Raw genomic sequence first — 13,783 nt, 5'->3', positions numbered from 1 at the left:
CTGTAAATAGCTGATGTGGAAGCCTCCCCTGGGATGCGCCCTCCAGGCTCTCCCCAGTGGGAGGGCACGGGTACCCCCGCACAGGACCTGCCCCGCCGGGCACCGGGCACTGCGGGATGACGGCGTGCAGGGCAACTCCGGCAAGCAGCCTGAGGCTGCTCCTACCTTCCACATAGAGAGGTCACCTGCTCAGGTCAGAATGGGTCAGCTCATGCCTGAAATAACGGGATTTGTGAACATAAAGCAGAGCTGCAGTGCTCTCACAGTTTATTTAGCTAACCTGGATCAAGAAACAGACCTCTGAGGCAAGACTTGATCCTTTAAATTTGAGCATTATATTTTAGAGGGAAAAAGTGATGCTGTAGTAGCAGAAGAAACAGGCAGGAAAATCATTACCAGTGTGTCCTTAAAATTAGAGCAGACCTGGACAAAAGTCTTATTTTTATAAAGCTGGTTGATAGTACACCTGATCATTCTGACTGTAATGAAATTACTACAAGGTAGAAGTGTAAACATTTACTATGTTATCTATCAGCCCATAATAAGACAACTAGATTTGACCAGAAAAAATTAATCAGCTAGGGTGAATTAAATCAAGATTTTGTCTCTGTTTCACATGGTCAGAAAAAGATCTGCAATATTTTCTAGAACAGATACAACATATAGCTGGTGTCAGATAATTTGTACCTACAGATACCTGCAAGGAAGAGATTTAGGAAAGAACCCTTGCTCCCAAACAAGCAAAGGGAAAGTCAATGTTCTTGTTTGAATTAATTAAAGAAAAGCAGAATTTTGATGAGGAACACGCATGGTTCATCTGCTGCTGCTGAAACTCTCCATTTTGGGAAGATATGTTTAAAAAGAAAACACAAATTTGTCCTTGGTCACTTGAAGAGAGCATAAGAATGACAGAAATGACAGCAGCTTTCATACAGAGACACAGTTGACTGTGGATTAAAATTATCCCTAGGCCAGGCTATTAAAACGATTAAAGGCAGATCACGTAAGGTCCTGAACTATTGAAATTTGATGTTCACAGGAAGCAGACGCAACCCAGGGCGGACATTTTGAATGGAAGGGAAAGCCAAGGCTTTCTCATCAAAACTCTCCCCTCCCCTGTTGTGTTTCTTGCTATTGCTGATAAGCTGTCGCTGATTTTTGGATCGGCTGTGATGAGACGATTAAAAATGGAAATAACCCATTAGCTGGAAGTGATGCCGTGGCAGCGCCCAGCTGGAGCACACCGACGGCAGTGGCACCTGGCAATGTGGTTCCAATTGCCGCCTGCCTTTGAAATGTCACCAGGAAAGATCTATAGACAGTCCTCCTGCTACAGGCCATCAGTGTCTACTCTTCCCGTTTGATTTTTATTTAGCTTACTACGGTTTGATCAGTTCCCAATGAACCTGAGGGCACTTTGAGGCCCCTTGGAAAACTAAATTACCAAATGGAATTAGAGCCCCATTCAAAATTCACCTGTTTTTCATTTCATTAATGCGCGTGCCTGCATCTGGATCCACGACCTGCACAGCCCATCAGTTTTTTTCCCCTTCATGCTGCCCCTTTCATGTGTCTGCCTTCCAATTTCCTCTTTTTCTCTTCAGGTTATGGATCACCCAACTTCCACATGCTGATACAATCGATTTCCTCTCTCCCTGGCATTCCCGCAGCTATACAAGCATCCACTGATGCCTGTTTCTCTTCTCCTTTCTCAGTCTTGTATGACACTTTCTTCTCAGCTGCTAGCCTACAGCCCTGGTCCCAGCCAGCCCTTCCCACCTCTGCATACAAGTCTTTGATTCTGTCTGCAGGGTGGCCTTTACAGACCTTAGCTTGTCAAACTACTTCTGCGTATTTGATGCAGTCACATAAACCACAGTGAAGTTACTATTCTCACAAAATACGTTCTGTGACCTTTTGGTAATTGGCTGCATCATCTATCAGGCTGCAGCAGACCTCTTATTTTAGAAGCACATCTGCATTTTAGGTTACACTAGTGCACTGACTCAAAAGAGCTGAACAGTGTGGGCTTTGTCACTAGTATCTTAAAAAGAGGGCACATACACACACGCACGTACCTTGGCATTTTGAAGAGGAGGTTGGTAACTAGATGGCCGATAGTACCTCCTCTGAGCAGCGTCAGTATGAATGTCTCCAAGAAATAGCTCCTCCACGAGGTGGTCTAAATTGTGGTGCAGGTACTGCTTCTCCACACGGATCAGCTGGAGTTCGTGCATGGCAAAATTCAGAGCTTTGGTGCATTCATGGCCGTTCTCTTCTCTCAGCAAATCGTAGCTGACATCCTGCTCCCAGGGACTATCTTCTGGTATAAATCCAGGACACGTATGGTTCACCAACTCACTTAATTTTTTGGCTACTGCTTCGTTATGGCATATGATCTGTATGTTGCGTAGTTGATAATCAGCTTCAGTACCCCCTCGGATGATCCAGGATGCTTGGCGGAGACGTATTTTGCCACGTATAACTAAGGTGTAGATAGGGTTTGTGCAGCGATTGCCACCGTAATAAAACTGATAGGCCTTAAATGTATTATTGTGGTAGAACCTGTAAGATCTTGTGATGAACTCTGGGCCTGCTCTAACTTCGCAGCTGTGGGAAGAGAGAAAGTGATGGAAACAAAATTTTAGCAAGGTGGCACATCTTGCACTGCAGGTAATAAGAGTGAGCAAACCCACGTGGGTCCACAGAGACACTCGTGTGCTAATGTCCCTTTGGCATGAATGGGAGGAAATAGGAACTAGGCCTCTGTAGCCTGCCAATTAACCAACAATTTCCTCTGCTGTTAATGCTGTTATTAATATACTGCCTCATGGTGATCAAAGGGCTTTATCTTTGCAGGTTTAAATACTTCGAGCCATGTTTTGCTTTTTCTTTTTGTCTAGGCACCACCATGTGACTCAATTCTTCTCTGAAAAAAGTAGCAGCTTATTAAACATCTATTCTTCTCTTTTGCATGGTAGATTTAGCAAAAGGACTGATAACATCAGAAAGTGAAATGCCAAACGTCCACAGAACAGTGCAAAGAACTGGCTTCTATGCTGCTGTAGAAGCTTCTTAGCAAAGCTCCACCAGCTCTAGTCTGCAGAGGACGTGCAGGATCGTGTCCTCAGCTTTTCCACACACTTTCAACAGGGGTGGCATTTAATGCAAACTTCTGACCATTAATGCAAAACTTCTATTTGGCTTGAATTTGGACCATGCAATATTCAGGTTTTGGGGGGGTGGGTGGTGTTTGTTGTTGGGGTTTTTTTTCTGAAAGTGTAAATGGCAGTTCAATTCCACTTCCTGTAGAAAGTCATTTTGTGCCTTCAAACTTGTCCCCCTTGTCACATCCACGCTGCTTAACGTAAATATACTCCTTTCCCTTAAAAGCCCCCAGTCTTTCCTACTACAAGTCACTTCAAATAAACATGTGAATATTGCCTGCTGAGACACAGAAAGCAAAATAGCTCTCTGAATTACAAGTTATCATGTATAGAGGGTAATAGAACTGGTGAAATACAGCTTCTTAATTCCTTTGCTAATAAAACCTGTGCTAGACACATGCTCTGAAAACAAGGACCCATTCAATGGATCTAATGCACATAGTCAAAGATAGTACAATATTATGTTTGAATAAGCATCCATTTTGGCAACTTGTTGGGCTCCTTCCTATTCAAAGAGAGATTTAAAGATATATCACAGCATGCTGTTTAAAATCCAGACTATAAATTGATTCATCAAGACAGCTTTATAGCATGCTATTCTCATGTACATAACGCTGCTCCTTCTCCTTTTATGCATAAACATATAGAAAGCATCTGGAATTTTAAGCATCACCATATTAAAGAAAATACTTCCCTGCTCCTTAAAGTGGGAATATTCATCCTTCCCTCTCTGCTTCCTTCCCCTCTTCTCTTCCACATATATCACTCAAGCATCTTGTTTTATCTTTCCTTACCCGGTAGAGACCCAGTGTCCCTCAATATTAGGAGGCATCTGCACAGTGATCCGGGCTCCATTGTGAAGGTGTTTCAGCATATGATGACACTGTGACTCCTTAAAGGCCCTCCAGGCACTCTTCTCCAAGGACCGAGGGTGGGACCTGCTGTCCGGGTGAAGAAGAGCAGAACCTTCTCCCAGCCCTGTGATAGAAAAGCGTAAATTATCATGAGACCCTGCTGAGAAGGGCTTCAGCACAATAAAGGAGGTCGTGAACATCTTGTGTTGAACGACACTTGATCGCATTATGTGTCTGGGAAAGTACTGTTTACATTTCTTTTCTCATCTGGAAAATAAAAAATGGGAAGCTCTTCCTCTCTGTCAGCCCACTAATAATCCACTAAATAAATTTGCTTTATGAAATACATTGGGGAAAAGGGCTTGAGCCAAAGTGTTGCGTTTCCACACTCAGGAGATGGGGCTCTGAACCTGAATTTTATAGACACCTCTGTAATCTCTGGTCAGGACAATCAAAAACTTGGACCTTGAAACTTTTAGAAAGTTGCATCCAGATCCGGACACAAACTTTGTGGTTTCAGCCCACCTCTAATTTGAACGCTTCTATAATAAACTTGCAAATAAAGACTACTCTTTAAAGCCAAGAGAAAACAGATATTAAAAGCAAAGCCTCTGCACACAGGAAGCCTCTGTGATGACTGAGGTGGTCAATTAAAGGCAGATTCTGCTATTTTTATTTTAAAGGAGAAAAGGAATTTCAAAAGCTAATTTTATCTCCAGCACACAGTAATTTTGGTTTCTAGTAATGTATACATGCAAACCCAACCAGCGCACTCTCTACACAATATTAATTGAACAAAATGAATATGTAGCTTCAGAAGGCATGCGTCTTTACCCTTTTAGGCACAGCCTGCTCTTAGATATGTTGGAAAACATGGATCAAAAGAAAAACACACATCTAGAGGGTAAGAGGTGACAAACATGAACCTTACATAATGGGCTGGAAACTGTATTACTTTGCCAGAAGGAATTTAAGAACCAGCAGGCTATTAAACAAATACAGGGTGGGGTGGAGGGTCTGGTTGTGTGCCTGGGAAGTCGGGGCAGCCGTCTCAGGAGAGGGATGTCTCGCTAACACATGCTCCCAGAGGCAGGGTCTGGGATTCACCCCCATCTCTTCTGGTGCTCTCTTGGCTGACGTGGCTCAGGAATGGGCTGGTGGGGATCACCCAACACCACAACCCTACACCCCACCAAGCCGCCCAACACAAGATCCTATGCTTTATTTCCCAGGCCCCATCTAACACGCAGGCACATGCTTGGGCAGCACACAGCATCGCTACAGAAATTACAAGAAAATCAGTATTACTTGTTTTTAGGTAGACACTGTTTCAAACCTTTGCACTTCCCTATCACGAGAAAGAAAACAGTGTCAGTGATTCATTATGCTGCCTAGGTCTTAGATCTTTCGGAAGAAATTTGGGTAACATGTAGGAAAACGGCATTGCTAAAAATATAAATACATGCCAACCATTTAAAAATAGCAATTCCTAAGCTAAACAAAGGCAAGGACTTATGCAGTAGGCAGGGTAAAGAACTGATCAGAAAGAATACAATAAATACCTGAATGTAAACAGGGCTCACCACTGAATGATCCCAAGATTTAATGAGATCAGTGAATACAACCTCACAAAGCCTTTACTGGAAAATCTGGCAGCTTTGTTGCAGGTTACAAACAATTCTTCGATGTGAAGGAGAATTTACAGCCTTACTTTCTAAAAGGTAATAAATACTAGAGATGCTTTGATATTTGAGCACACCATCTGAGATGCCCTTAAAGGAGCCTATTTTCAGGGAGTCAGTACTTCTCCCTTTCTGGAAGTCAAGGCTTCTCCAGTATTTCCAGATTGCTTAGCAGAGTCACTCACATTAGTGTCACACAACCCCCGTTCTGCAGCCAGAAACAGTACAGCCGCTTCAGAAATGGTAGGGCCATGGCAGGGTGATGCTCTGCTTGAGCTGACTATGTCTTTGGATAAGCAGGATTTACCAGATCGGGTCCATGCTTCATGTATGTGGCAGCACAGCAGCTCCATCCTGTGCCGTGTCTGCAGCCCATTGCACCTGGAGCAGCACTCAACACTCTCAAAAACTTGGGCTTATTTGGTTTATCTGAAACCTTGTGGGTAGGGGTGGGTATCACAGGCCTTCACACCACCAGGAGAACAAGTGCAGCCAGGTACAGGTGAGCTTACTAGTATATTTATTTTTGTCCTTGCGAACCACAGCTGGTGAGAGCTTGCCTTCTAACACCCTTCTCCATCTCTAAGTCTCCACACACTCAAAAAGCCCACATTACTTCAGCATCCAATTCTGAAATGGAGTGAGCACTCCTGTCCATGGGCTCAGAGTATCTTTTGGGTCAGAAGTGACACCTCCTGCAAGGTACCTGGTAGAGGCTGTAGCCATCAGTACCAACTTGCAACAGATACATAGCTGTTGGGATGTCTCCTGCAGACAAATTACCCCGCACTTTGAAAATTTACATTTCCACTTGAAGTTGCTAAGTGTTTGAAATCTGCCATCAAGAGGAGGTTTTGAAATGGTTCAAGTGACTGTTTCCAAGGCATATTTATTATACCACTTGCTTTTAAGCAGTTGTATACTGCCTAGCTCATGTCATATGATTCATGAATACAGACGCACTTAAAGATTTATTCGTTTAAACATACTTGGGCATTTCATTTCTCCAAGAAAAAAATCCTTCTGTGGGAGGATACCATCTTGTATGTGCACATTTCAAAGGAGAGAATGCAGTAACCACATTATATGTTCCCAATTATTCCCTGGAGGAAATAATGAAATGAAGGGGTTTTTGAAGAGGAGTCAAACTTTATGTGGTATTATACAGTGTCTTTTCTTTGCTACAGCTGAAAAGCAATTGGGTCTCTGCTCTCCCTGTCACATGTATATAGTTCTGTCTGCAACTTGCTAATGATAAACTGTAACCAGTGGAGGGAAGGGAGATTTGCGTGGATAGCCTGAGATCTGTGCCAGCGAAGAGGGTATTTGTCTGGGACTCTATCCATCCAACTGAGACAAATGAGGGCAGGAACAAGTTTAGGTAATCAAGACAGGCATGAGAACATAAGGAAGGCTGCAGCGACAGTGCAAGGGATGTAGAAAACACACACATGCTAGGCAACATTACATAAATAGGACGTGAATATCAAAATATGAATTATGGTACAAAATTAAAAGGCAGTGATGGGACCTTGTTGCTGGGGCAAGGAAATACTGAATTTAGCACAGGCTTTTTCCTTACCAAGTAAACATTGCAATGCTTTTGTATTTACTGACACACACCCGCACATACAGCTACCCTACAAAGGAGCCCTAACTCCTCCTTGTACCGCCCGAAGACAAACGCCCAGACCGGTGACACGCTGCCCATGCCGGGCAGTAAGCCGAATGCCGCCTTCCCGCGCTCTTCCTCGCAGCAGGTCCCCCAAGGCAGCGCGGTGTCCCCTCACTCCGCTCCCCCCGGCAGTGCACGAGGTCTTCTGCAAAACGGAGGTCCAGCGGGGATGATGTCACTGATCTTAAAAGATGCATTTGGCCATATTAAATGGGACATGGCTGGAAGGCTCAAGGTTAAAATGTGCTTTTGTGAAACTGGGAAAATAATTTCATGGCTCTTTAAAGCCCGCTTTGGAGCCTAGAAGCAGTTGCGACATAGCTGGAGCCGCTACTTTCATTCAAAGAGATCCAAGTCTGCTATTGTCTACAGCACAGACAGTGCTGTAGGTTTCAGTACCTCCACGCCACATAAGTATCTCAGACTCTCTCTGACTGACCGATTTTTAATTTTTTGTGTGTTCTGAAGGAATCTTACCCACTTGTTAAAAAAAATTAAAAAAAAATCCACCATGTTATTACTCAAAAGCGTGACAGACTTCAAACAAAAAGCAGTCTTCGCACGAGACTAATAGCACTAATTCTGCAAAGCCTCTGGCTGGCTTTCACTTTAACCACACCAGGACCAGAGGGCGTAAGATTGTATCACCCACCCCATGGTGGCTATTTACACAAAGAAGCAAGTCCGAAAGGAAAAGGAAAACTCCAGAATGCATCAGAAATGCCAGCTAGAAAAACAAAGCAAAACAAATGCATTTTCTGATGAGTTGATATCCAACTTCTCTTTCGTAATCAAGCCCTAGCAGTGTAGATCGCAGCTTTAGCATCAAACTAATTGAAAATAGCGTAAGAGGTGCCACAGCTAGCAGGGGATCCCTCCCAGGCCCTCATGGATCATGCTGTACAGGGGCAGATGCAACATCCACCTGAGTGGGGAGGTGAAGGTCTGCACAGCTGCCGCTTCAGCCAGATGTGGACAGGAGCACGCACCACACCAGACAGAGACTTCGGGCTCTCAGGTTCACCTATAAACCTGTATCTGATGTGGGAACAACCATTCAAGATAAAAAATAATTGGTAAGGGAAGGTAGGTTACTTTCAAGTTCTTCAAAGCTTTCTGCACGTAGCTGGGAGTAAAACACAAATCTTAAAAAGGGCAATCTGCTGGCAGCCTGTTACCCAAACGCATTTCAAAAATGGCTATGACAAAGCTCTCCGCCAACATTTCTGCAAAAACCCGCAAGCTGCTAGAAAGATTGTTACAGTTTCCTGAAAAACAGTACGCAAATAATGTACAATTGCAACACAGATAATGATAAGTAGAGTTGTGCTTGAACACAAATTCTTATAATTTAATTCAACCCTAAACACCCCGGCCAAATTCTGTTCTCAGCTATGCCAGATTGCAAAACTATAAAACAAGTAATCTTAAATCTTAAAACTGCTTAGATTTAATCAGTTTAATAAACACCTCTACCCAAATCTAAACCATGGCTTCAAACGTGTCCAAGGGTAGCGCTTCAAACTAGACCCAAAGCTACTACTAGGTGTTCAGCAGGTTCACCTTTTGCTAAATGGGAGAATAAATGTTACCTGAAAGTAGGATTCAAACCTGGATTTAGATTGGGATCGCTCAGCAGGAACCACTTCACTTTTTCTTTCATGTATAGCAAAGTAATTCCAGAAGAGCACAATTTTATTACGAATTGAAACAACCTCGAGTGATAGTACAAATTCAAAACATGCAATGGCTTCATCTCCGATAGAAACATTTTAACATTTGCGCTTTACTTCTGCAGCAAACTCGTTTCAAGTTAGAACTTGTTTGAAACCTGAAAAATCTTACAACAGATAAAGAATAATTGGCTGGATTAAGTTTATAGCTCTCCTTATCTGGGCAGTTGCCCTGCACAATTAAATAAATAGACATTTGGATTACGCTCTTCCTTGATGTGGGATAGGGTTAGATAACGCCCATGACAGGCTTTTAGCTACAGCGCAAACTTACGTAATTGCCATGGAGAATATAATGTCCTGTTACCAAGCCGCTGTCTGTGTTTACCAGTGTTTTCCCTGCACTTCAAACTTCAAAGAGTCCTCGCGGGATTGGGACCTAAATTAGCTACTACAAACAAAAAGGTTGGGAAAGGAAAGCTGGAGTTTATGGCCATGGAAGCAGACAGGACAGTGATTTCCTTTCACATGTATCTGTTGCCTTTCTTGTGCATACTGAGCATCCAGGTACAGCTTTCAAAGAGACGCGAAATGAATGTTTCAGTGCGGCAGATTCAGAAGAGAGATCTAAAGCATGTTGAGATGGGACAGCTAAAAAGAAACTCCTCCAAGGCAGACAGGCCCAGCACTGAAGTCTCTGTTATCCTACAGTGCGGTCCTTACTCAACGCCCCGTCTTGGAAGAGGTCAGAGAACCAAGCGCCAAGCAGTTACGCAGCCGATAACCCCTGTTAAGCTGAAGTTCAGCTCTTCATTGGGATGACTGCTGCGACCTGTGCAAGGTGAAACACCACTGCCTGCAGCATGGGCTTCTTTACGAAGCCACGAAGGGCTAACCCCCCACCCCCACCCCTTCAGGGGGGTGGGGACTCTGCCACAGGCACAAGTGGGTGCAGCCCTGGGCCCCAAGTGCAATTCAGTATCGCCAGTTGTTTGGTCTTGCAGTCTTCGAAGGGAACGCCTGCCCTCTGTCAGGGACAGACCTCTGCCCTGTCCTCCACCCACACCTTGGCACCAGCACTTACCCAGGTGGAACCGTCCCTGATGCCGACGGGACTCGTGTCCAAGTAAAGACAATGCTAAACAAGCTCACTATGTATAACCCGACCCTCTATCAGCCCTGCTTAAAGCATCATGTCAGTAATAAAATACTAACCTTGCCTAGAATAGCTGAAGGTACTGGCCTTCAGCGTGGTCAAGGCTAGTTTGGGGCCTCGTCACCTGTCAGCCTACCTCCTACAGAGCCCCGAAACCGTCCTTACTGCTCACACCACCTACACTGTGCCACTGCTAGCCCACAGTCAAGCTGCAGAGATGAGTGAAATTAAATTTACACTGATGAAATTGTGAATAACGTTGAGTGCACCTCCTAACTCTCGCTGCAAACTCTACAAATCTGACACTAAGCAGTGTGTCTTCCCCTCTTTCTCTCTGTATTGTCTTCCAGATTTCCAAATGCAGTATTTCACCGAGGGAACAGATCACATATGCCTCTAGCACAGAGCACAGTATTTGTCCATTTTATGGATGCGGGTATTTACATCTTCTGATACATTTACTTATTTTCCTGAACAGGTTTTGAAATAAACCACTTCTATGTAACTAATTTAAGCAATATTGCTAGAGAACTTTTAAAAGCATATATAGTTTTGCTCTGAAATCCTAGCAGTCTTGTCTTCATCATCTTTATTAGCAAGTACTATTTCCATGAAGTTATCAACAAATTGTTTTAAAGTTTCTAATTCATTACTCTAACAGTAACAATCAGAAATATGCTAAAGTTTCTTCTTAGCATCTGTATTTGTAAAAAAAAAAGTTTACATTTACAAAAGAAATTAGCCAAATTTGTTTCGAATCCACTTGAACATAGCTTTTATTAATCAGGTTTTCTGGAGCTGAATGATCTTAGCATTTGACATCTGAAACTTCTGTGGCTTTTTGTCTAAGCAAAGAAAACAGTGATAATGGACAACTTCCAGCTGCAAACCTTTTTTTTTTTAATTTTTTTTTTTTTTTTTTTTTTTACACTGTACAGGTTTTATCTTGATTAATGAAGACAAGTTTTTCCCAAGTTTCCAAAATTCAGTGATGTTAAAGTAGGCATTTCTTAATGTAATGAAAGCAGAAGCTTTAGCCTTATAGGACATTTTATAAAGCTTTAAGCCCTAAAAATCCTCAACCACCCTCCCACACTCACTCACTTTTAACCCTTAAAGTACCATTGCAATAGAAATGCAAAAGAAAACATCACGTGCCTTAAAGAGGCTTAACACTGCGATCCCCTGGGATTGCTGGTTATTCTTACATATTACCAGTCCGGGCTAGCTGCTGACCGAAGGACGCGCCTATTGACTGTGGCACAGAGGGAAAAGCTCTAGGCCAAGTTAAAAGTAAATACATTTAGATGGGCTACATTTCAGTGCGTTATATGCTGCTGATGTAATTTTCAGGTTTGTAAGAGGGCAGTAGTTTCCCAACACTTGAAGCTCCGATCCAAACTGGGCACTGCCACATTACGGAGGTGTTTATACACAAGGCTCTGAGCTGTATCCTTCTACAAGAACTTAGTTTTATGTTACATGATGAACTATAACTGCAGATGGAAGAAACGGATGATTTTCCTCCTTCATCCTCTTTTAGCAGCTGCTGTTTTGATCTGATCACTGGCCCCGATTTGTTTCCTGCTCCAGCCAGGGTTCAGCTCTGCTCTGTAATTCCAAGCAGATGAGCCAGGGAGTCCAACCCTGTAATTACACCTCCTCTCTTTACCCTCTAACTTAAAACCTCCCATTTCGACTTTTACATCTCAGATCACAGAGTTTTAAAGAACACCTCTGGCATCCTGGCAGGTCTGGCTCAGCTAAACACGTCTCTACACTCTCTGGATTTCATAGCTGAGCTGTGAGAAGGGCATAAAACCCCCTCCTGGGGAACAGGGTCTCCTGCTCGCTCTTTCTCAAAACAAAATACACAATCAGAAACCCATGCTCTTTATTATTTATTAAATACCATCTGTGCGCTTAGCACTTGTACAAACACAGAGAGAGAAAGTCCCTGCTCCACAAAATCAACCCTGGGAATAGCTCTGAAATCCTTACCCCAGCTCACAGATCTCACACTGAATCCATGTAGGTCACTTGCATTGTAACAGTTTAAAAAAAATTCCTCTTTTTACCAGTAAGCTTGACATCCCAAGAAATTTAACTGAAGAAGGCTGGATGCTACAAAGCACTTCAGAAACAGGAACACTCTTCAAAACGATGCTGTAACCGAGTAGGTTGAGTCACTCTTTCAGAACAGTATCGCGCCCAGATTTTTCAAATCTGGCTGCCAAATGTTGGACATACCTAAGCAGCTCATTAAATAGCCTCCTTTTCAGAACTTGCTCTTGAAGAGCACTGGCTTTCTGGAAAGACGGCTCATCTGCTGAAGAGCCGAAATACGGATTTACAAGCTGAACTCGTAAGTTTGAGTTTAGATACGCTGGCTTTTCTTGCTAAAATTTTGCCCACGGTGCTGTTTCGGAGAAACGTCAGTCCGGGGCTCAGCTGAGAGAGTGCCGAAGCAGGACTGCGCGTAACGACACCCGGCACCCCTGCGCTCCCCGGCAAAACGTCTTGAGCGGGGTGCAGGACCCGGTGCCGGCACCCGCCGCTGCCCAAGGCTTCCCGGCCAACACCGCCGCGCCGAGACCCGCTGCTTCGCCCGCGCGGGTGGACGGCGGGGCCGGCGGGCCGTCCTGGCCAGGCTGCCCGGGCTTTGGCGGAGCCGGCCCTTCGCCCGGAGGCCAGCAAGGCGTCCCCGTGCGCGCTGCCCGGGCCAGCCGGCCCGTCCCCGCGGGATCGGCCGCCGACCCCGCTCCGGAGCGGGGCGCGTCCTGCGCGCCTTCACCTACACCGCCCGCACGGCACGCAACGGGGTGCCGCTAACCGGGGGACGGGGGGGGTGCCAGGCAGAGCGAACAAGGTCTCTGCCCGCCTCGCCATCCGCAGGGACCCTTCCTCGGCCAGACTCCCCCACCCCACCCCGGCCCGGCACCCACCCGTGACCCTCCGCCCCCACCGGCAGGGTCACGGCCCCACCCCCGCAGCCCAGCCGGCTTTCCGGGCGCGCCACGAGTGACCAGCGGGCGGAGACCCCCAGGCGGCCGCCCCGGCGCCGGACTCACCGTGCAGCAGCAGGGCTGGGAACAGGTACCTCATCAGGCTGCCGTACGGGGCGGACATCTCCCCGCCGGCCAGCGCCCCTTCCCCGCTCCTTCGCTCCGGCCGCCACCTCCCGCCGCGCCGCCCGCGCCTCAGCGCCGCCGCGGGCAGCCCACGGCCCGGCGCTGGGGGGCAGGCGGCTGGCGGGGCCGGGGGGCCGCCGGGTTCCCTCCGGGGCCGGGGGCCGCCGCCGCTCCCGCTCCTCAGGGCCGCCGCCCCGCACACCGCCGCCCCGGCAGGGCTCCGGCTCCGGCTCCGCCGCCGCTCGCTGCCCGGGGCCGCCCGCCCCGCCGCCGCCGCCGCCGCCGCCGCCGCTGCGTCCCCCACCGTCTCGGCGGAGCGCGGCGGCGGCTCCGCTTCATATTTCCCCTTCCAGCAGGAGGAGGAGGAGGGGTCGGGAGGTGGGGACTCCTCCCGGGGCGGGGAGGGGGCGGCCCCGCAGCTGGGTTGGCGGCCGCGCTGCGCGGG

General features: G+C 46.3%; 1 protein-coding gene across 2 annotated transcripts in view; it reads right to left on the bottom strand.

The window, feature by feature from the left end:
- Window positions 1-13,396, bottom strand: part of APCDD1 (APC down-regulated 1) — a 32,656-nt gene extending 19,260 nt beyond the window's left edge. The window contains exons 1-3 of one of the 2 annotated variants that reach the window (XM_075022967.1): window positions 13,279-13,396; window positions 3,962-4,145; window positions 2,079-2,610 (exon numbers count right to left, since the gene is read on the bottom strand). In XM_075022967.1, coding sequence (XP_074879068.1) covers window positions 2,079-2,610; window positions 3,962-4,145; window positions 13,279-13,336 — 774 coding nt within the window. In that variant the 5' untranslated portion in view covers window positions 13,337-13,396. Of the gene's footprint in view, window positions 1-2,078; window positions 2,611-3,961; window positions 4,302-13,278 lie in introns of those variants that run through there. The other variant, XM_075022966.1, reaches the window with a different exon arrangement.
- Window positions 13,397-13,783: the final 387 nt, after the last annotated feature.

Source organism: Buteo buteo, chromosome 3 (assembly GCF_964188355.1).
Source record: "Buteo buteo chromosome 3, bButBut1.hap1.1, whole genome shotgun sequence".
Taxonomy (NCBI): Eukaryota; Metazoa; Chordata; class Aves; order Accipitriformes; family Accipitridae; genus Buteo; species Buteo buteo.
The sequence above is the reverse complement of the archived record's forward strand: the minus strand, read 5'-3'. Positions and strand labels throughout refer to the sequence as shown.